We start from the raw sequence: 22,992 nt of genomic DNA on the forward strand, positions 1-22,992 counted from the left end.
AGTGATGAACCGTCAAAGCTGGAATAAATTACGAAATTAATACATCACTAATAAACTATTTCTGAAAGCAGTCATTTTCTTGATTTAACAAAACTCCAGTCATTAAAAAAAAAAAAGACATAAAAAACGACAATTCACTTTGACATCCCTTTGAATCTCTTAGTAGGAAAATTATTCTCAATGTTATTCTTAACGTTAAATTTGATACATGCTACATTTGACAATAAATTTAACGTCACCTAGAACATATGCTAAATCTTAACATTTAATTGCTATTAGTTGATGTATTTTTTTTCATTTAGACAATTACAATATTAACATTTTTTATGTTTTCATCAAAAATTTTAAAAAATAAATTAAAATTAAAATTAAAAATTTACTTTAACTATTTTTAAAGGCTAATAATTATGATAAAAATTAAGTATAACATTAAAGTAACATTATTTACATAAAGTGCAATATATATAATGAAGTACGTATGCGTTCTGTCAAGTGATACGTCGTTTGCAATGTGGTTTTAGAAAAGGACATGTCGTGTAAGATAGACAACTTGTTGTTTAATGTTTATCATTAGTGGAGAATGAGATTTTTTGTTGGTTATTAGTAAAGAGATGAGATTTGGTGAGCTTTTTGTGAGTTCATACTGAAAACTTTAAGTTAAAAAATAAATTTATATGAGAAAAAAATACTATAATAAAGATTAAATTTAAAATTTTATGAGAGAATATTGTATTAACAAATTTGAATTTGATGATTTGAATTGCAAAAAAAAAAGGACCATTATCCCTCTATTTCCTCTCTACCACCTCTGATCTCTTTAGCTAAATAAGGGAGTATTGGGCATCTCCTCCCCTGTCCCTCCTACAAAACACACTTTTCTAAAAGAAAAACAAAATAACAGAGAGAGACAAAACAACTGCGAGAAAGGTAAGCAACCACAATGGAGAACAACAGAGACGACAACCACACATCCACACTCAAGAAACGAGGGAAAAGAAGACAAATATCTCTCAGAATGCATCAATCTTAAGGGTTGTTCGTTTAGAGCAAAACTAAAAAAAAATTTAAATTTAAGTTACAATTTTATTCAAGTTTATGTTCTTTTGTAAAATTTAAGTTTGAACTTGAGTTTGTGGCTAAAATCTGAGTTCAAGTTCTCATTTCAAATCAAGTTCATAAACTCAAACTCAAGTTGATGAACATTATTTTTTCTATTTTTTTAAAAACGCCATAATTTTTTTCGTTTTAATTCCGATTGAGATGATTTATTTTTCTATGCGTTCACAACGAAAAGATGAATAAAACCCCACCCATATACCATATTAAAATTTTTCATCACCATTGAGTTTTTATTAAAATATTATTTAAATACAAATTCAAGTTTTGACCCACCTAAACACAAACTCAAATAGGTTCTCAATTCAAATCATAACTCAAATGTGCACATCCAAACACAAACTTAAATTATAACTTCGACTCAAATTATAACTCACATTCAACTTAAAATCTACACTCAAATAACTATAACTTAAAAATACAGCCGAATAAGCTTTTAGATTTTCACTCATTATTCTTAATTAATACCTTTTAGAACTATATTAGTTAAAAATATATTACCTTTTAGAACTATATTAGTTAAAAATATATTAATGAAGAATGGAAATGAAACGACAACAAAAACCCAGAAAGCCACAGTCACGAAGATAAACGACATCGTTAACCAAATTGAAAAACGACAACAATGTTTAAAAAACTTTTCAATTTTCCTTGGAAATCAAAATTAAAAAAATTCCTTTTATTCGTCTATTGGAGGGCAATTCGTACATCCTCGAACTCCCTGAGCTCTCTCTCTCTCTCTCCTCCCCCTCTCTTTCTCTCTCTTCCTTTCTTCGATCCGAAACCTCACACTCTTCAGATTACGTCGTTCTCAAACTCTCAGAGATCCCTCTCTCTCTTTCTCTCTTCTAACTTTCCCTTGCGATCTCTCCAATCCTTCTTCCGGTTTCGATCGGTTTTCTCTTTCTCTCTCCTCAAAAAAGCCCGCACAAAATTTTTTTAGGGTTTCCACGTACCCTTGAAAACCTGTTTCATCCCAGGCAAGTCATTATCCGGCGAAAGCTATTTCGATTCTTGTATTTCTTCTGTTTCTTGTGTCGATTTATGGCTTTTTGGTTCCCGAGAAAAACAGGAAGATGGCAATAAATATCAGGAACAAGAAATTGAAAAAAAAAAAAATTGCATTTATAACACGGTTTATTCTTCTAAATCCTGTTCAAGATTTTTATCATCGTCCACATGTTTTCAATCCAATTGAAATGGAGTAATGGGTTTCTCGGTGGTTTTCCGATAATTTGGGGGTTATTACGTCGTAGGATTTAAGTTATATTTATATGTATATAGCAACAAAATAAGAAGTTAATTATATATAAAAATATATATTACTGTCTTAGGTTATCCTTAGATTTGTTTCGATTGTTCTAGGAAGCTAGAGGCTAACTTATGCGTATGTTCTTAAGGTTTTACATTTGTTTGTCTAATGTCTACACACACACACACACATATATATATATATATATATTATATTTGTGTGTGTGTGTCTCAAGGCATTAATTTGGTGTACTACATATGGCGTAATAATTGGAGACTGGGAAATTTAAGCCTTGTGATCAATGCGATAGAAAATGTACTCTTTGTGGTGGTTTATTTAACTTTGTGGCGCTTAAAGATTGTCTTTGAATTTGTGATTGGTTTACAAAGTGTAGTTTCCTACTATTTGGTGCCTTATGAACTAGGGCTTCCAGTTTAATTATAAATTCCTAATTGAAAGTATTGTTTTTTAGTTATTTTATATCTGCTAATTGTCGTTGTTGTTGTTTTGTTTTCATCTTCTTATATTGAGGAAGAATTACGTGATAAAAAAAAAATTTAACGGTGCAATAAGTTGGTACACTGAAATCGGTATAAGATAACCTAGTGGGGAGAAAAGAGCTGATTGCCATTTTGTCAAACTCGGATAGCCGATAGCAAATGGGAAATGGTATTAAACATCAAGTGAGAAAGATGAAAATCAAGTTTTGATGTGTACTCAAATTCATGTTTTATGCTCTTTCATGCATCCATGTGCTTTAGATGGGTTAGTAAGTGACATCATAAGCCTTTTTATCGTTATTTCCTTCTTTCTAAAAAGTGATATGTATTTACTTTTGTAAAGATGGAATTCTAATTTCTTTGGTCTTCCCAGGTTGTCTGAAATTAGTTTGAATGACCTTGCAACGACAGTTAAAATATGACATCAAGTATGTTGTCTGGAGATCGAAGGTATAATGTGATCATTTCTTCTCAGTTTAGCTTGCTAATTGCTTAACTAGTTTAGTTAATATAACAGATATCTTAGTTGCTTGACTCTTATCGACCATGAAAAGTTGATCATCATTACTTGTATTGACGTAAAAGATATAAAGCTGAAAAGCTTGAAGTTTATAAGATTAAGCTGAATATTTAACTGCAGATGCCTTTATAATTTATATTTTACATGTTTGGTTTCGCTATGTTCATGTGTTGTGATTTAGCAACATTCTTATTTCTGTATTTTTGCCATGTTTTTGCAGGTGGGCTTCTTCGACCAGAAGAGGGGGCATGACTGTTCTGGGGAAGGTGGTTGTTCCAAAGCCTATTAACTTACCCAGTCAAAGGTATTTGGTTCTCATTTAGTTTTTCTTTAGTTTAATTAACCGGGTGGTTGGTTTTCCCTGAACTTTGTTGATTTTCCCCTTCTGTTTCAAGGTCAGAAAATCATGGTCTGGACCCTAATGTGGAAATTGTACCCAAGTGAGTAATCTCTCTCTCGTCTCTCTAACTAACTCAAATTCATGTCCATAATATATTAGTGCAATAGGTTCCATATTTGGTACTGAATTCGTGACTGATTATCCGTTGCTTGAATGGATACCTGCTTGTAGAGGTACCCTTAGCTGGGGTAGCAAATCATCTTCTGCATGGGGTTCCTCATCTCTGTCTCCAAATACTGATGGAGGTGCTAGTTCACCTAGTCATCTCAGTGGCCGCCCTTCCTCTGGAAGTGGGACTCGCCCATCAACTGCAAGCTGCGATAGAGCCTATGAACCTACCGCTAATACCTATGGTCCAAATTCTAGGCCATCATCAGCTTCTGGGGCACTGACATCAAACCAGACATCACTGATATCGTTGCGCCCCCGCAGTGCTGAAACAAGACCTGGGAGTTCACAGTTGTCACGGTTTGCCGAACACTCTGAACATCCAGTCGCATGGAGTTCTGCTGGGACTGCAGAAAAATTGGTATGCTGAAGCTCACGTAAATCTTTCTGTTGCACAAGTATCAAATGCATAGGCAACCACTTATAGATCTTTATTAGACGAAGTTCAATTATTGTATCACATGTCATGAAAGTTAAGTCTTTACCTGTGTTGTTTAATTGTTCGTTCTTAATCGATCTTGTATGCCTGCATGTTGCGTTATGGGGTTGTATTGCATAAAGTTTAAATATTGAGGGATTTTCATTTGGTAGATAGCTGCCTTGCAATATATAGTGTAGAGGGAAAACGGTTAGAAGATTCTATCCTATATAGCTGACTCATTTTCCAAATTTTTAATCCCATCCAGATAGCTCAACTTTTGTATAAATGGCCTTATAAGTAGTTCTTCTCTGTTACGCCTGCAGGGAGTGACACCAGCCAAGAATGATGGGTTTTCACTTACTTCTGGAGACTTTCCAACTCTTGGTTCAGGAAAAGAAAGTTCTGGAAAGAATGGTATTTTTTTTTTCCCAAACCATCTTTGTTCCTTCGCTTTTTGAGGGTCTCTCATCCTCTTCACCTTGTATTGATTTTACTATCATCAATAAAGGTTTCTCAGTTTATTATAAAAAAAAAGTTTGTGTTTTACATGTGTTGTACATTGGAATTAGTATGCTTTGCTTTATTTGTTTGATTCTTTCCATAGCTATATTTTTCTGCAGTCTCTTTTCCTATGTCACATTCTGTTGCATGGTTGCATGTGCTTATTATCAAGACAGGATAATTGTTCTAGGCTTCTAGCTGTCTGGAATTGAATTATTTTCTTTTATAACACACCGGATTGGTTATGTACTCTTAGTACTTACCAAAGGACAAGGAATGATGCTAAATTGATAATTTGAATAAATGGATGTTGAAGCTTTTAAGAATCTGGGTTTTTCGAACTGTAGTAAGTTTGCTGATTTGCTTTTAGGCTTACTATTTTGCAGCTGCTGATAGATAAGTCGGCATAATATGTTAACCTCATCCCCCTTTGGAAGTGTATAATACTAACTGCTATTAGGCTTTAGTAGAGGTACAAGGGCCTGCCAATTTTTTTTTTTTTTAAACAATTACACTCACCTCCCCTCATATGAGTTGTTTCAGCTCTGAAGGTTTTCTGGAAATCTTGTTTACTAGTGAAGGAGAACTACTAATTTTAATTAAAAGTTCTTTTCAGTAAAAATTGGACAAACAAATTAATAAATGAAAGTTTGGTGGACAATGATGACAATATTGATATCTGGTACACAAGTTTGTAATTCGATGTGTGTGTGTGTGTGTTGTATTTTTTGTTTTGTTTTGTTTTGTTTTGTTTTTTTTTTTGTTTTTTTGTTTTGATAAGAAGATTGTGTTCCATTAGTTACATATGCTGTAATTGTTATGTGTATAAGAAAAATGAACGCAAAGAAGATGGCTCTGAAAGGCAATCATTATCCTGAGTGTGCTAAGGTGATATAATGTTAAAACTGCTAGTAAATTGTTAAGCTATTCTCTGTTTTTGAATTCTTGATATGCTTTTGATGACAGGGTCGAGTTCTCACAGCCGTCCGAGCTCATCCTCCAGTGGAGTGGGAACTGGAAAGGAGAGGATTGAGGCTCCTGCAAGTGGTCAGTGTTTGTGCTTTCAGTTCTAATTTCTTATGTCAGAATGGAGCAATCTTCCGCCTTATTATTAGCCGTCTACAGCGTCATTCTTGGAACAGTAAATTATGTTTTCTTGTTCTTATTCAGGTGATATGTCTGCTAGTGAAAATTTTAAAAATGGTACAGCAAATTCTTGGAAAAGAGATGATCCATCATACGGTGAAGATGGAGGTAGACCAGGCATGGAGAAGTGGCAAGGGAATCCTCAAACTTACCCTGCCCCTCCACAGAATTATGATGCTTGGCATGGTACGCCAATGAATAATCCTCAAGGTGGTGTTTGGTTTAGAGGACCGCCTCCATATGGAAATCCCGTTGCTCCGGCTGGCTTTCCCATGGAACCGTATTCCTATTACCGTCCGCAGATTCCAGCTACTGGTATTCCCAACCCACAGCCAGTTCCCCCTCCTGGAGCTGGACCAAGAGGACCTCATCCTAAAAATGGGGATATGTACAGACCTCATATGCCAGATGCTTACGTTCGACCAGGTATGCCAATTAGGCCTGGTTTTTATCCTGGTCCAGTAGCCTATGAGGGTTACTACGGTCCTCCCATGGGCTATTGCAGTTCAAATGAACGAGATGTGCCATTTATGGGAATGGCAGCTGGTCCTGCGGTCTATAACAGGTACTCAGGCCAAGGTGCCCCTGAGCCTGGAAATTCCCATGGCAGATATGCTAACAACCAGAGCCAGATAGGAGAACAGTTAGAATCTGGTCAACCTCAGGATAATCGAGGGCCATACAAGGTCCTTTTGAAGCAGCATGATGGTTGGGATAGAAGAAACGAGGAACATAGGAGAGAGGGTGCTGTAACCAACAATTCATCGAGGGGAGACCAACTGAGAATATCTTCCTGGGAAAATGATTGGAGATCAGATTGCAAGAAGGATGTGGAGAGCAATACAAGGAAAGAACCTTCTGATGAAGCTTCTTTTGAGACTTTTGACAACCATGGTCCTCCTTCAGTTCCTGTCAAAGTGAAGTCCCCTGAAGGTGGTGGAAACGGTAAGGCTGTCGATGACATTTCTGAGAAGAAATTGGAAAGTGAATCCTCTGGTGGGTCGAAAGCTTCACAACCACATGCAACTGCCCCAAAAGATTCCAGTCTGATCAAGAAGATAGAAGGATTGAATGCAAAAGTACGGGCTTCTGATGGGCGTAGTGAAACCATGACTGTTTCCAGCGGTGAAAATCAAAGAAATAAATTTCAAGCTAATGCTAAAGCTAACCAGAATACCAATGAAGCTGGTCGTGGTCCCTCGTATTCTGAGAGAACTCATACCGCTGAAATTACCCACCCCATCTCTCATGAAGTAGGCATTTCTCGTGGAGATAAAAACTTTGATTCAACAGCTGGCACCGGAACAAACATTTCCAGGTTGGTTATGAGTTGCAGGTTTCCTCTGAAAATGTATCTGCTATTGGAAAAATGCTGATATGCTTAAATACAGGAGATCAACTCATGGCATGCAATCCAGAGGTGATCATTATGGTAGAGGAAGATTGAAAACACAAGAGGCTGAGGGCTGGCAAAAAAAGCCTTCAATTCCAGAGCCAACAGCTGCGGTGTCAGCTGTGCATTCAGAAACTTCTATTCTTCACTTGCACGATCACCATGGATCTACTGAGGCGACAGATAATTTAGGTTCACATTCTCATGGCAAGCTTGAGGGACAATCTGTGTCACCGATGTTTGAGCAAAGTGACAACCATGCACAGGTATATATATTAATTTGTATGCCTCCTAGTTTTTCTACATCTGAAATTTACATGGTACATTTGGGATTGCCTATCAGCGAGCTAAGATTAAGGAGCTAGCCAAGCAACGAACCAAGCAACTACAAGAGGAAGAGGAGGAGAGGAGTAAGAAGCAGATGGCCAAGGCTCGGGCAAAGTTAGAAGAATTGAACAGGCGGACTCAAGCAGTTGAAGGGTCAACTGAGAAGCTAGAAAATGCTTCTACTGGTGCTGTCCAGACCAAGCAAGAAGAATCTGAGACTTCCAGTGAATCATCAGTCGGTGCCAGGAGATATGGGCCCCCAAAGTCTGCTTCAAAGTCTGCTTTGGGTTCTAAGTCAAATGTAGTTGCTGAGGTTAATGTGAGCTACAGCACTGGAGTTGAAAACCCCTGTTTACCAAGCAGTCAAGTACCTTCAGAGGCTCCAAAGAGTGCCACTGGGGAACCTCTAATGATGCAGGCTCAATCTGCACCCTTGCAGCAAGAGGTTAATGGTGCCAACACTGTCCACAATAATGCTCCTCAAGTTCATGAAAGTAATGTCTCTAAGCAAAAGCGTACAGGTTTTAAACAAAAGCAGTCCACCAATGTAACTGAGGCGCCCAGAACTCACACAGATGTAGAAGATAATGCTACTGCATCTGTTGGAGTTGTAGCCAATGAAGTTCACCCAAGTGGTGGCTCAACCTTGCCCGTAAATTCAAATGCCAGTGCTGACTCCTCTCTGCATCCAAGAAGGAAGAGCAAGAATACTAAGAACAAGCACAAAACCGAAGATATATCTGCTTTATCATCAATAGGATCAAAAGAAAACGTTGCAAATGTTTCTCAGGAAAGTGGTCCTCCAAAGGCATCCGAACGTCAGTTAGATCCTACTGCGGCAGTTCAGATGCAGAACATTCCTAGAGGTGTTGATCGGTCTTCAGAGCAACATCCATCTTCACCAAATGAAGACTCCCACGGTAGAGTAAACAGCCATTGGAAACCTCAGCAGTCTCGCAGGATGCCAAGAAATTCACAAAACAGTAGAACTGCTGAAAAGTTTTATGGTAGTGATACTGCTGTTTGGGCACCAGTTCGATCCCACAACAAAGCTGAGGCCACTGATGAAGCCAGCCCTAAGAACACGGTGGATGGTGTTGGTCCTTCTGTGAAGTCCGATAATGTGCAGATTAATCCAAAAAATAAGAGGGCAGAGATGGAGAGGTATGTTCCAAAACCTGTAGCAAAAGAAATGGCGCAGCAAGGAGGTAGTAATCATCAGCCTGTGGCTTCTGTAATCAATCAGACTACAACCGATGACTCTATTCCAAGGGCAGGTATTGGTTCTCAAGGTAATGAAAGTTCTAATAATGTTGGCACGGTTCTTGGGAAGGCAGAGTTTTCTGTGGAGTCTCGGAATGGGAATAACAGGCACAATAAGCAGGGAAAAGTACATGGATCATGGCGGCAGCGGGGATCAACAGAATTAACCAGCACACAAGGTTTGCAAGATGGAGCATCATATGCCTCAAATGTCAATCAGAATGTGCAAAAATCAAATGAGCTTCCCCATCCTCAGAAAGCTGATGTAAGCTCGGTGAAAGAGCAGGAGAATTATTCCAAAGAGCAGGAGAATTTTTCCGATGAATGGAGAACCACTGATGACTGGGGTGTTTCACACAACTTGAACTCTGTTGAACCTGTCTCAGTACCAATCGTAAAAGATCAGGGAGTTACTTCCCGAGGAAAGCGACATGCATTTAAGGGACACAAAGGCATGGCGAATAATCGTGATGATGATCAAAAGAGAAGCAGTGGGGACACTGACAGAAGTCACACTCAATCTTCAACCTCTGAGACGACTCAGGTAGACTTGCCTGCCTCTTCAAAAGAAAATCGCGGTGTTGTTGAACATCCAACGTCTCATTGGCAACCTAAATCTCAGGCTCTCTCAGCCAATAATCATGGGGGAAACAGAAACAATTCTGGTCAAAATGTTGGTGCTGAGGCCAACAGAGTAGAGTCCATCCAGCATGATGGGGTGTTACCTCAGCCAACACATGCGAAAGATATTAATGAGTCGTCAGGTCAGCTTATTCATGATCAGTCAATTTCTGAAGGAAACAATGGCGTGGAAGAACCAATTCACAGGCACCAAGAGTCTAGGAGAGAGAGAAAAACAGCTTCACTCAAGGGACAACCCCACTTGCCAAACCAAGGTCCTACTGATCCAGTTGAACCTGCACCAGTGAATTTGGAAACTAGACAGGAGCAGCGCTCATTGTCAGGATTCCGCAGAAGTGGAAGCCAGAACAACCGTTACAGCAGAAGTCAAGAGTCTCGTGGAGATTGGAATTTCTCTGGACAAGATAACAAGCAACATAACCCACATCCAAACAGAGAGAGACCAAGGCAAAATTCCCATTATGAATACCAGCCAGTTGGGTCATACAACAACAAATCCAACAATTCTGAAGGACCCAAAGACAGTGCCGATAGTGCTGGTGCGAGGACCCGGGGTAGAGGCCAGAACCACTCGAGACGTGGCGGGGGAAACTTTTACGGACGGCAAAGTGGCGTTCGGGAAGATGCTGGCTATGATTAGTGGGAGCATAAGAAAATTTCTTAAGACGATCTGGTTTTGGTGATAAAACCCCACTTCCATTATTTAGTAGTTGACCCCTATTTCCAGGTACTCTAGAAATGATATGCCCCTGTTGAATTTTTCGATGTCGATATTTGTGAAATCAGAAGGCGACTGATGAGTTTTGTGCAATGAGCAGGGTGGTGGCAAAGTTGATGATGATTGGCGAAAAAGCAGATTTCCTAGTGTTTGGTGGTACTTGGATGCGTTATATTTTTTAAATTTTTAACAGATGTATCTGATATCAGACATTGTGATTGGTCCCGGCTTGTTTCCTGTGGAACCCTTTTGACATGTTTGTTCGAGCCTTGTATTTAGTGACACGCTTATTCCTCTTACTTTACAGAGGTGAATGAAATAGAGAAAAGTTTTCTAGTTCTCTCAAATCTGTTGTGTTAATGTCTATTTTAGACTATAGGTTTACTTGGTTGATGTCTATTTGCCAACCCTTAAAAATGTCCATTCCTCTAAAATCACACACTCTCCATGTAAATCCTCAAGTGATTGAATAGAGATCGGTATTAATGAATTCGATAATTATTCTTTCATTTTATTGTATGCGTCTTGTTCTGTCATTGTTGTTGGTTGTATTCTATTTAGATGCTATCGTGGAATGCTTACCTTTGCTTTTCACCAGGGAAATGAGATTATGATGCATCAAAAAGGAGAGAAACAGAAAAATGTTAGAATATGAGCAGTAGAGCATCTCTCATATAGTAATTTCATGGGGGAAAAGAAGGGCTCAAACCAGTGTGGTTTGAACCTTTTGGTTTAAACTATGTTGGTTTGAAAAGTGTGGTTGAAACCTTGAGTTCGAACATCTTAACGGGGTGGTTGGTTCAGAAATTCTGTATTTGTTATGGTTTAAATGTCACATTAAGCGTTCAAATCAGTTTTTGCCTTCTGTGAACAAATACTTTTTTGAACCAAAACCATAGGTTCACCCCACTTGGACCCTCCATGATTAAGAGCTTCAAATGGCATATGTACGGCATACATACCTATAAAGACCACGTTGAGTCGGGACTTTTTCCGTTTTGGCAACTTGCATAAGTAGTGCCCAAAGGCAAAAGTGTTGACACAGAACCTGGGGTCTCCACATGCTCTGCGAGCTCGAACGGCATTGGCGCATTCATCAATGTCTGAAATATCGAGAGAGAAAATTTGTTTTCTTTAGAAATATATATATATATATATATATAATGTGTGTGTGTATATATATATATATGGCTTACTTACTCAAGTACTGTATTAAATGTATGTATATATATATATAATGTGTGTGTGTGTATATATATATATATGGCTTACTTACTCAAGTACTGTATTTGTTTTAAACTTGTTGAATACGGATCGTAGTGTTCCATCATGGAAAAATGCAGGCATAGTTGGCATAAAAACAACATAAAACGCACTTTCTATTTTGTTTTTACTGTATATCTTAGAAGATAAATTAATGCTATTTGACCTTTCTTCAAAAGCAGAGAGAGAGCATTATTGACACTGATCTTCTACAAATTTTGTGTCACGTACCCATTAGACTAAAATAAACAGTTTTTGAGATTAGATTTTGGGTTTTTGACGTTATTAGCACCTGAACTATTATAGTATTGTGCCGGTTTAGGTATTTTAAAAAAATTCTGGCTAATTAACTCCTAATTGGTTTTTGATAAATTTGATCCCTAATCATAAAATTAAAGATGATTTGTTAAAATTTCATGAAGGTAATTTCAACTTGAAATTATATAAATACAGTCACATAAATAGAAGCAAAACATATCTTTAATACATATTCGGACCTCCACTTAGTTTCACACAAACTTCATCCTGGTTATAGATAGATCATCCAGATTCGGGTTCATAAGCAGTGACAATTTTTGCTACTACTCCGGTTGGGTCGCTTAACCAAGCCATTGCTTATAAGTCGTTGACTCATTCTTCAATAGGCACGCGGTCAGAGCTCTGGGCTTCTCCCACTGCTTGGGAGCTAACGCTTTCATGTTCTATTTTACTCCCTGATTGGGGGCTTTTCACTATTCTCTCACAGTACTACTTCATTATCAGTCACTTAAGAGTATTTAGACTTGCAAGGTGGTCGCTGATTCACACGGATTCTACATGTTTTGGCATTCTCGTTTAAATATAGGTCAGCTGTTTGTGATGGTTCCCAAAGATCGAATATGATCACTAAAATCTACATTGAAAACGCTTAAAAATTAGAATGTTTTACACATTAAAGAAATTTCCTTTTAAACTTTCAAACTTTGATGTAATGAGCACGTGACCATGCTTCCATTAAATTTCAAGAATCGCTTATCAAATACTTTTAAAATCTACTATTTATTTAATTTTATTTCATAAATCTTCTACAGTAAATATTATTAACCTTTCCTATCACAATCCTAATAGCCTAATTCAAGATCCGGCCCAACCCAATGAATCCAACTTCATTAGTGGGCCTAAATAAAAAAAGCCCAATAGTTCCTCTGTTTTCCTCTTCGGCTCTTCTGCCACCACATGTATTTCGAGCCCATTTGGTTAGAAGATCTCTGATTTAAAGTATCGTTTATAATTTATTATAATATTTTTTTTTATAAAAAATACACATAAATTAAAAATAATTTTAATCTCATAATTTTAATCTATAAATTAAACCCGCGGTGGTCGTCGTTGTGTCGTTGTCGTGTTTCAACCGCCTGCCTTTACGGCTTTATTACCTTACCCTCTCCTCCTCTCTGCCTCGTTGCCATTCACCGTTGAATACCAAACTTCTAATTTCTCCCTAAAAAAAATTAGAAAAATTAAAAAATTAAAAAATTAAAAAATTAAAAAAGTTCTCTATATAAACCCTAGAAATTCAGCAGCCAGACTTTTCCCCCTTTTCCTTCACTTTCTCTCTCTATCCTCTCTCTCTCTCTCTCTCTCTCTCTCTCTCCTGTTGAGAAATTTTCAGTTTGGGAATTGAAGATAAGACAGCTCGTTTTTCTTATCCTAAACTTCATGATTCGATGAGGTGAAACGCTTATGTCTTCACGTTTACGGGTTAGTCTGAAATTCGCTTTGAAGTTCTCTTAATTCATTTTCGTCCTGAATCTCAGTTCGTGGAATTTTTCTTCGTTCGTATGTGATTTATTAGAAGTCTTTCTGACCTATTTGTGCTTGAATGTTTTGGAAAGCTTTTGCTTGGTTGCTGAGAAATTCCGGGAAAGTTAAACGGGAACGATTTTATGCTAATGTTTAGGATTTGAGCTCACATTTGGGCAAAGTTTTTAAGCTTTTATTATTTGTTTTCCTTGAATTAAAATATGGGATTATTAGGGGAAGAAAAACGAACAGAATTTGGTGAATTTCTTGGGTTATATATTGTCTAAAAGTGTGTAATTTTTGCTATATTCTAGAGTATTTGTTGTGGTGAATTTGGTTTCTTCTGGTTTCCTTTGTTTATTGCAATTATTTTTTAGGATTCCTTAGTCTGAGAACAAGTAATTCCATACTGTTGCTTTCGTCTTTTATCCCTTTTTGGAGTAGTATTTTGTAAAAATAAAAAATAAAAAATGAAAAATTGGTTTTTGTTATTCCTAACTGTTGCGTACGTGCTGCATTGGTATTTGTTGAATTCTTATTGTTTTGTTATCTAGATTCTTCTGGGTTGATGATTGGCGGTTAAACTTAAGGCGGAGATAATGGCTTTGGTCACTCATCAAATGCAGGTACTTTATGACATTGGAATATCATACATGATTATTACGTCTATATGGAGATTATTTCCCGCTTAAATTTCTATTAATTTACCACGTCACTAGCTCGTTGCGCTGCACTTATGCTTTTTATGAACCTTTGTACACATGGAGAACTTCTAATTTCTAGATCGGTATTAATTGAACAACTAAGGGGGATGGTGACATGGACCAGTTTTTATAGCTCCTATGTAAGGATTAGTGCCTGTGCACGGGATAGAGAAAATTTTGATTGCTTGATCGGTGTTTGGACACCAATCTTCAGCTACAATATGTGTTAATGTTAAATGGAATCTTCCACTTGGTAGTTGCATTGCTTAGCCTGAGCCTGTGATCCTTGGGGAGTGAAACTGAATTATGTTTGTTTTGGATATGCATCTGTGCCTTGCTTCCCTATAGTGTTTATTTAAACATGAAGATGCTGCTGGGATTGAAGTTGCAGCAGATTTTTATGCTTCATCTTACTTAGTAAACTCAGGAAAATAGTGTTGAAGACCGTAGAATCCTATCATCCATGTGGAATCTGTGTAAAAAACCTGATTTTTATCTTATTGCCAATCCTAGAAAGCAAAAATACTTGGTTTTTCTCGTTTAATGAACATTTGTAAGCAAAATTTCACGTTTTTCTTCCTCTTTTTTTTTAGTACTTTTATGTTTCAAAGTTTCTTCATGTTTGTTGCCATGTGAAACTGTGCCTTTATTCTGATATATTTGAAGGCCATAGTTTTTCTCAATTTAATTGGATTTCATTGATTTTCCCCTCTTTTTCCCTTTACTATTTTCCAGGGTTCTTATGTAACATTACCCTCAAGACCCTTACCATGGATCAAGGGAGTCAAATGGAAGAGATATGTAACAACAGTTCACGTGGCTGCGAGAACAGATAGGCCTTTTTTACTGAAGGGGAATATTTGTTTAAGGTGGGAAATATTCCATCCTCTGTTGTTTCTTCCTTTAAATTGAGGATACATGAAGTACTTTTTTCTTTTGCACCTGTCTGTTTTTGAAAAATGTAATATAAAGTTCTTTGCTTCTGTAGTGGCCAAAATCCCAACGCTGCCACTTTCATGTCATGAAACCCTTTTATGCATGCTTGCAGACTCATACACACAAATAATGTTACTCATTTTAGTTTTATCACGATGAAATGGATTCAGAAAACTTATGCCACAGTGTAGGGGCTTCTTGTGTACGCAGACCAAAACTTAAAGCTTTGCGAATTTCAGCCTTTAAAGGTAGTGCTCAAAATGGCGAACCTGGAGGAAGAGCAAGTGGATCAAAGACTGCCAAGAACTCAATCAAATTAAAAGAGAGTGAGGGTGCCATAACAGAATCTACCCAGGCAAATGAGATTTCACTTTCCTACACCGCTGAGGCAAATGAGAGTGTCGGGCCATCCCCTGCTATTCACGAACTATTTAAAAAATGGTTGACAAACTTGCGCACACAATCCTCAGGTGCTGCAGTGGATGAAATTTTAGAAGAGGAACCATCTCCAAGAGAGATGTCAGAAACTGAACTTGCGACTAAGAACAAGGAAAGAAGTGTGATTCTAAAGGCAGTTTGGAGCCATTTTCTGGGTCTGGATGCAACAATTAAGATACCCTTGCTGATTTTGTGAGTAAAATGTTGTCTGCTGCTTCTCTCTCTCTCTCTCTCTCTCTCTCTCTCTCTCTCTCAACAGTTAGTCCACGTTTTTTTGCAAGATTTTATTGTGAATCTTTCAACAAACTTAAGGGATCTCCAGACAGGTAGTCCGGGTGAAGAAAATAATCGTGTTGGTTGTAGCTTTGAGATATTATCTAGGAGGGGTACCCATAAGTTAGATTAAAAGACTGGAGAATGGTCTACAACTTTGGCTTCATTCCCTTCCTATACTTAAATGAGTCGTGTTTAGTTTCTAGGAATTGGAAGATGTGCACTCCTTCATTCAGTCAAGTTTCTTATGTGAACTGGTTTTTTCTGTTTTCATCCGCTCATTGTTGGTGTTTCTACTATTTATTATATCCCAAGAAAAGTGATTAAATAATTACATGTGGAAAGGAAAATGGGTATAGGAGCCAGTAGTGTGTCACGAATTTATTAACTAGAGCCTTGTTTTTGGTGGGTTGGGCACGCAGTACTCCTGCCTTTTGTCTTGTGTAACTAACTTGGGAAGTCTTCAAAATTGTATCTATTTATCATGTCTATAAACTCTAGATGCAAGATTGTGACAGTTTTCTATTCACTTTTTTTATGCTTATAATTCATCTTCTTAATCTGCAGCATCCCTTTCTACCTGGCAGTTAATGTGATATATGGGGCTGAAGTTTCAAAGGAGTTGACTCCGTTGTGGGTTGTCGGGCCTGTTATTGTAGTTCTTTACATAAAGATGCTTCGGTGGTTATTTGCACTCTATGTCTTCTCCTTCAGGCAGACGGTAAAAGTCATCAAGAACTTACCCGTGTACTACAGCTACCTTGTCCAAGGAAAGCTTAAGGAGGAGTTCCGTTCTCGCTTTTGGCAACCTGTAGTAAATATTAAAAACCTGAACTACAAAGAGTTTTCCAAAACAAAGCTGAAAGAATTGCAAGTATGGCTGGTGGAGAGGTACCTTGACTTTGTGGAGTCGATATGGCCATATTATTGCAGAACAATAAGGTTTCTAAAGAGGGCCAATCTCATTTAGATTTTGGAGAGTGTATTAAGAGAGGTCTTCAGTCAGATAGGGGCCGAATTGAGTGGCTTCTGATGGTGACTGTTGGAGGAAGTTTGACATTTATAGAGACAGCTAGCCAACCCGTTTTTGCAATGGGGTTCTTCGTATCTTGAGCTAGTTAGAGAAAAAATGATTATGCAGAGTTGTCTGATTTCTATAATTTTTTTTCATAAGGCAGTAAATTTATTTTTGGATGAGGTTGGTATCAATTTATTTCTGTTGTATTTAGCTTTTATTGTTTATGACCCCTTAATGAGATAGAACGATTGGAAATCGATTCAGCAGTAGAGTTTTGATGTTCCCAAGTCTAGTCTCAAAAGTACATGTTTCCATTATCTACTATTTTTTTCACCATATAAGGTCTGTTGCAGGGTTTTTTTTTTTTTTTTTTTTTTTTTTTTTTTTTCCATTTCTTATTATGTGATTGATTCTTTTGCATCCCTTTCTTTCCCAATGTGCATTCCTTTGTCATATGAGAAACTTTATGGGCCTAGAAAGGATAAGAATAACTTGCAAGCTAAGATACGCCTTCTTTAGCTTGTGGTCCCCTTTTTCCTTTTTCTCTTCAATTTGGGTATGTTCTATTCGTGGGTTTAAGTTGAGAACTTGAGTTGAAAAATAGATTTATATGTGAGAGAACACTGTAATATAAAAAATTAAATTTAAGTTTTTACAAGAGAAAATATTGTAGTAAAAATTTTGAGTCGTGATTTAAATTGTGAAACACTTTTTATTGCTAATGAAACTAGTAATTTACCATGAAATTCTAAACATGCAGACTCATAAGTCATATGCTTGTAAAAGAACAAGAGCCAAGAAAAAAGGCTTGGCTTCAGGGAAAAAAAGGATAATTAAATAAAAATGAACTTTTGGAAGAAAACAAAGAGAACCAAGGAAAAGAAAAGGAACATACAGGGTAAGGTGATATAAGATGAGAATTTTATGGCAGGGAATGAAAACACAAAATTTAGGAAAGCGATTTTGACGGTAAAAATTTGTATTTCATTGTCAGAGAATTCTTCAAAACATAGAATATAAAAGAAGAGAGTTTCGCTGCTGACAGGATTGAAAAAATGTATTATCGGTAGTTTTTTATTTTTTAACTGTTAGAGGTATATTAAAAATGATTTGTTCTGCATATTTTTTTAATATGATGTGATTTTAATAAGATTTAACGGTTAGAAATTAACACTATTAGTAAGCCGGCCTACCATAGAAGTCCCTATATAGAAAATAAATCCTTGCAAATTATCGGTCCTTCTATGGTAGGCCTTCTATCAAATCATTAAGATCTTATTAAAATCACTCAAATAAAAGAAAACGCAGAAAAAATAGTCTTTGATACAGACTTGCCGGTTAAAAACAAAAACCTTACTTATAGTTTTATTCTTTCGAATTCTGTCGTAAAAATCTCTTGCAAATTATGAGAAAAAAGGGAATTTCTCTTGTAAGTCTTTAAAAAATAAACTATTAAAAAGTTTATATGTTCAATTGTTGTCTGTTCTACATATTTTTCAGTTTAATATGATTTTGATTAGATTTAATGATTATAAATTAATCTTATCATCCCTATTTTTTTGAGTTTTTACGGTGAAACATGTTATTTTGCTCTACCAATAAGAACTATATTATTGAATTAATTTTTCAACAATTAAATTTATAATAAAAATAGTTTTATATAGTGCGCTATAAATTTTTAGTGTAAATCTTTACAAATTTAATTATTAAAAAATTAAGTTAAAATCTACTATTGATTCACCGAAAAAATTCCCTAACAAAAACTACCCAAAAAACCCAAAAAATAAAAAATAAAAAATAAAAAAATCGTGCTAAGTAGAAGTTGTACAGTAAAAAGGGCACTAGAGACGGAGGAGTAGAATCTAATGTGTCCAAACAAGAAAAGTGCTTAAATGTCAAACATCATTGGTCTTGTGTAGCATTGTTCGTCCAAACAATTCATCCCCTCTCTCTCTCCGACCAACGTACCACCAACAACAAACAAAACTCGCCGTTCTTTTCACTTTTCACTCCTCCTCAAAACAAACGACACACTTCTGAAAATTCCCACCTTAGAATCTCCGAATCCTTTCAGTTCCCTCCGCTTTGGTCGATTATTTGTCGAATTCCTCATCTGGGCATCTATAATTTTCCTTCTACTCTAATGGGTTTGCTAGAATCAATTACCACCATGCGGTTTTGGAGTCTGTGAAAGACTGGGATTTTGGATGCTTTTTCTTTTGCTTTCAGGAATGGCTTTTAGAGTTGGTTCCTCGTTCTCTTGTTTATTATCTGCGGCTCTTTATTCTCCTTCTCACACCAGGAATCGTTTTAAGGTATGGTATGATTCACCTTTGGTTGGTTACTTAGAAAAGAGAAGGAAAGAAAATGCTGTTAATTTTCATGGAAATTCGATGTTTCAAAACGTTTAATTTTAGGGATTTTGATTGGTGGGAATTTAAGGCTTGGCTAGATATTGCTTAGTAGTTTTGAATGTTGCCACAAGGGGGAAAAAGAAATTAAAAAAAGGGTAAAAAAAGAACAATTTTGATGGCATTAGTTGAGCAAACCTATACTAGATTTCTTTTGTGTAGTTATAGCTCAAGTGAAGTGAAATGTTTGTAGCTTTGTTCTATGCATGTGTATAAGCCTTTTACTGTGCATTTAGATTTTTTTTTTTTGAGCCGTTTTTCTTTGTTTGAAAAGATAGATCACACATAGGGATTCTGCTGAATATCTCAAAATCTATAACGGCTGTTATTTAGCATGAAAAAAAACTGGTTGTTGTTAGAGAATTGTCAGTGTATCAGTGATGGAATTTTAGATTGGAATGTTGGAATTGATGAAGAATTATATATAGTCTGGAAATTTCCTTTTGGAGACAATCTGTCAAAGTGTACTTTTAACCTTTAAGGGAAGGGCGAAATGGAACAAACTAAGTTGTCTATGAGTAGACGCTTTTGATTAAAGTTTAGGTTGGCTAGCTTCCCATATCGTTTACCAAATATATATGTTAAGGATTGACATTAGTTGTGAATCTTTTTACATAGATAAAGAAATAAAACTTCATTAGAACAATCACAAAGTACACTACAAAGAACGCCAGCAACAAGGCCGGGGGTCGTGAAGTCCTCCAACAAAAGCGAAAAAAAAGCAATCTATCTGACATTTTGAAATTACAAAAATCTTTATCCTCAAACGACCATATCGCAACCCAAATCACTTGCTCCCGATGTTCACTTTCCGAACAAATAAGGTCTTCTAAAATCCTCTTATTTCGTTCTAACCAAGGTGCCCAACATAGCCCCAATCTGGAAAAGTTCCAAATTATTCTACCTTTCTCATTGAAGCATATAAGGGGAGAAGAGACAAACATATATGCACATCTCAAAGGCGCCTCCCAACACAACCCAAATCTCTCTCCCTCTCTTTTTGAAACTGACAATGAATCTTGTAACTAAAATAGGCTCTTGGATCAGTAGCCAAAAACAAAAAAACAAAAAACAAAAAATTTCTAGGCTCTTGGATGAAATAACATGAAAAATGATGGTAAAATCTAGCGTTCTGCTGATTGCAAATGCTTGTGTTAGGGTGTAATTGAAAATGGAAATTCAAATTTGATAAGTAGTTTCTTCTACAACTTTAGTTATTAGTAGGGCAGTTGTATTTATATTGGTACTCTGAGCTTCAGGGGTTTGTTGATGCACAGTAGCGCATACAAATCCCATACTGCGCTCTATTGCAGGTTAATTGCCAACACAGAGGCTCCCTAATACAATAAACTAATGCACAAATGATTTTCTAGATTAGAATTTTCAATTGTCATCTTTCTACTTCATGCCATTTACAATCATGATCTAAGAATACTGAAACTGGGCTTTTATGGAGAGGTCCATCTTTAGCTCATGTAAATTTATTTATTTATTTATGTCCAGCTGAACTTATCACAAAGATCATACAATGACCTGCAACATGAAGCTAGCCTGCGAAGATATGCTAGAGGTGATTTCTCATATTTGTTGTCATATTCACAAAAATGGCAAATGTTAGCTTAGGTAGTCCAAATTTATTTCTCCAGAAGGTACTTGGTAGGGTTGACAGGTATCAAGATTAAGTGGGACAAAGGAGTTTCAGGGCTTAAATCAAATAGAACAAATACTTCTGAGTTCTGACTTAATCTGTAAACATAAAGCAAGTGACTTTTGAGTTATGTACTAATATGGCTTTCTTTACTTCGTTGCAAGTTCCCAATTGATAAATTGTCTGTATTTATCTGGGTACTTCTTCCGTTGTTATGAGTAGATAAGTCATGCAAATTCATCCATGGAATACTGTACTCAAGGGTAAGGTCACCGAAGTGGCACGGTACTCTCTTTGCAGTTTCTGAAGATCAGTCACTACATGATGAGATAACATTAGTTGCTTCAGAGCAAGAAAATAACTTTCCTAACACTGAAGATATATCAACTGCCAGCAGTTCAAATTTCCATTTTGACGGTGCCGGCGGAAGACCTGGTTTTATCTCTTTCTATAACCGTCCGTACAAAAGAGACGATGAAGCCCACATGGCTAGCTCAGAGGGGAATCCTAACAACTTCTTGTGGTTTCTTGGTCCGGCAGTACTTGTGGCCTCTTTTCTATTTCCCTCCCTTTATTTGCGCAGAGTGCTCTCTGCTGTATTTGAGGACTCTTTGTTGACAGGTGAGAGTACTTTCATTGCTTTACACTGCTTTGGGAAGTTGCAATTTTCATGTCCTGATTTTTCAATTGAGACACTTACTAGTAACAAAATCAAATCAGAAATTATGTCATCTTCATTGATGTTTGCATAGATCTTGCTAACTTCTGTTGTCCTAAATCCCGTTGGATCAATAATTCGAAATTTTTTTTGGTTGAATTATCAGATTTCCTCATATTGTTCTTCACGGAAGCTCTTTTCTACTGTGGCGTTGCTGTGTTTCTTCTTCTGATTGACCATTTAAGGAGGCCTACGGTACTAGATTCTGCTGTAAATACAAGCAACTCCACGACCCCCCAACTGGGACAGAGAATCTCATCCGTCGCTGCTCTGGTACTTAGTCTTATAATTCCCATGGTGACAATGGGCTTGGTCTGGCCTTGGACTGGTCCTGCAGCATCTGCCACTCTCGCACCATACCTAGTTGGCATAGTTGTCCAATTTGCATTTGAGCAGTATGCAAGATATACAAAGTCCCCGTCATGGCCCGTTATCCCGATAATCTTTCAGGTAAGGACAGTTTTCTCTTTTTCAGCGTCCTTGTTTAATATTGACTTTGTTTCGTCATCTAAATTTGCACCCATTTGAGAACTATAAATCATAGAGTTTCTTTCATGCTTGACAGGTGTACAGATTGCACCAACTGAACAGAGCAGCCCAACTGGTAACAGCTCTGTCGTTTACGGTCAGAGGCGCCGAGATGACATCGCATAACTTGGCAATAAACAGTTCCCTTGGAACGCTTTTGAATGTCCTTCAGTGTCTTGGGGTTATCTGCATTTGGTCTCTTTCAAGCTTCCTCATGAGATTTTTCCCTTCAAATGCAGTTTCTGCTCAATGAAGCGTAAACTTCACACAATAAGTGGTAAAACTACTGCAAAGTATAATTCACACTTCACAGTCCGTACTCTTTTTTTTAGTTTGTCATGTTTTAGGTGGCAGTTTAAAAGCAAATTGGTAATGAAGCATTTTGACTTGTTTAAAGCTAGTTACAAAGATTGTCCCGGATTTTTGTATACGGAGGAGATACCACTAAATGCAGGAAAGCAAGGCTTTTTTTTTTTTCCTTTTTTTTTTTTTTTTCATGTGCTTTCTTGCAAGTGAATACCGGTTGTAGATTAATTATTTTCTGCCACAGACTATCCACTGTGTTGGAAAATGAGCAATAAATTTTGTTGGGATGTTTCAATTAATTATTATTCCCAGTTCAGATTTGTCTGCTAAAAATTCAAGCAAGACACTGAGGATTGAGGAAGGGCTGGATGACAAGGGTGTTTTGGTAATATCAATTCGCCTCTATGCATGAAATACAAGTGAAACATTTGAAATTTAATGGGGGTAATCGCATGCTCATTATGTAATAACTTACATATCCACCAGTCAAGCACCATGCGAAAGAACAAGAAGATGTAGGACAATTTTTCTCACTTTTTACCTTCAACTCACAACCCAAAAAAAAAAAAAAAAAAAAAAATTCCAAAAAAAAAAGGGGGG

The 22,992-nt window shown here is 36.8% G+C and overlaps 3 protein-coding genes across 7 annotated transcripts; all 3 read left to right on the top strand.

Moving 5' to 3' along the window:
- Positions 1–1,835: 1,835 nt before the first annotated feature.
- Positions 1,836–10,714, top strand: LOC21397711 (protein MODIFIER OF SNC1 1). Of its 4 annotated transcripts, XR_002902717.1 has the most exons (11): positions 1,836–2,096; positions 3,242–3,318; positions 3,609–3,692; positions 3,784–3,828; positions 3,960–4,317; positions 4,701–4,791; positions 5,845–5,925; positions 6,049–7,342; positions 7,416–7,683; positions 7,761–10,376; positions 10,468–10,714. XR_002902717.1 is itself a non-coding variant. In XM_024169553.1 (10 exons), the coding sequence occupies exons 2-10, from the start codon at positions 3,287–3,289 to the stop codon at positions 10,287–10,289; spliced, it is 4,782 nt and encodes a 1,593-aa protein (XP_024025321.1). In that variant the 5' UTR covers positions 1,836–2,096; positions 3,242–3,286; the 3' UTR covers positions 10,290–10,714. The 4 variants fall into 4 exon arrangements, 3 of the variants coding, with proteins under 3 accessions (XP_024025321.1, XP_024025324.1, XP_024025322.1); XM_024169553.1 differs by having other exon boundaries at positions 7,761–10,714; XM_024169556.1 differs by lacking the exon at positions 1,836–2,096 and adding an exon at positions 2,897–3,137 and having other exon boundaries at positions 7,761–10,714.
- Positions 10,715–13,197: 2,483 nt separating this feature from the next.
- LOC21397713 lies at positions 13,198–17,109 on the top strand. Of its 2 annotated transcripts, none has more exons than XM_024169557.1 (5): positions 13,198–13,370; positions 13,967–14,038; positions 14,852–14,985; positions 15,239–15,682; positions 16,331–17,109. In XM_024169557.1, the coding sequence occupies exons 2-5, from the start codon at positions 14,012–14,014 to the stop codon at positions 16,731–16,733; spliced, it is 1,008 nt and encodes a 335-aa protein (XP_024025325.1). In that variant the 5' UTR covers positions 13,198–13,370; positions 13,967–14,011; the 3' UTR covers positions 16,734–17,109. The 2 variants fall into 2 exon arrangements, with proteins under 2 accessions (XP_024025325.1, XP_010102523.1); XM_010104221.2 differs by having other exon boundaries at positions 15,263–15,682.
- A 1,533-nt stretch (positions 17,110–18,642) lies between these two features.
- On the top strand, positions 18,643–22,682 carry LOC21397714. The gene is made up of 5 exons (XM_010104222.2): positions 18,643–19,096; positions 20,696–20,762; positions 21,063–21,461; positions 21,665–22,008; positions 22,124–22,682. The coding sequence occupies exons 1-5, from the start codon at positions 18,989–18,991 to the stop codon at positions 22,337–22,339; spliced, it is 1,134 nt and encodes a 377-aa protein (XP_010102524.2). The 5' UTR covers positions 18,643–18,988; the 3' UTR covers positions 22,340–22,682.
- Positions 22,683–22,992: the final 310 nt, after the last annotated feature.

Source organism: Morus notabilis, unplaced genomic scaffold, assembly GCF_000414095.1.
Source record: "Morus notabilis unplaced genomic scaffold, ASM41409v2 Scaffold125, whole genome shotgun sequence".
Lineage (NCBI taxonomy): Eukaryota > Viridiplantae > Streptophyta > Magnoliopsida > Rosales > Moraceae > Morus > Morus notabilis.

Coding starts and splice junctions, on each gene's coding strand:
- LOC21397713 (XM_024169557.1), top strand. CDS start 14,012: ATGGCTTTGGTCACTCATCAAATGCAG. Junction 14,986..15,238: donor AAGGGGAATATTTGTTTAAG/GTGGGAAATATT, acceptor CTTATGCCACAG/TGTAGGGGCTTCTTGTGTAC. Junction 15,683..16,330: donor AAGATACCCTTGCTGATTTT/GTGAGTAAAATG, acceptor CTTAATCTGCAG/CATCCCTTTCTACCTGGCAG.
- LOC21397714 (XM_010104222.2), top strand. CDS start 18,989: ATGCTTTTTCTTTTGCTTTCAGGAATGGCTTTTAGAGTTGGTTCCTCG. Junction 21,462..21,664: donor TGAGGACTCTTTGTTGACAG/GTGAGAGTACTT, acceptor TTGAATTATCAG/ATTTCCTCATATTGTTCTTC. Junction 22,009..22,123: donor TTATCCCGATAATCTTTCAG/GTAAGGACAGTT, acceptor CATGCTTGACAG/GTGTACAGATTGCACCAACT.
- LOC21397711 (XM_024169553.1), top strand. CDS start 3,287: ATGACATCAAGTATGTTGTCTGGAGATCGAAG. Junction 3,693..3,783: donor ATTAACTTACCCAGTCAAAG/GTATTTGGTTCT, acceptor TTCTGTTTCAAG/GTCAGAAAATCATGGTCTGG. Junction 7,684..7,760: donor AAAGTGACAACCATGCACAG/GTATATATATTA, acceptor ATTGCCTATCAG/CGAGCTAAGATTAAGGAGCT.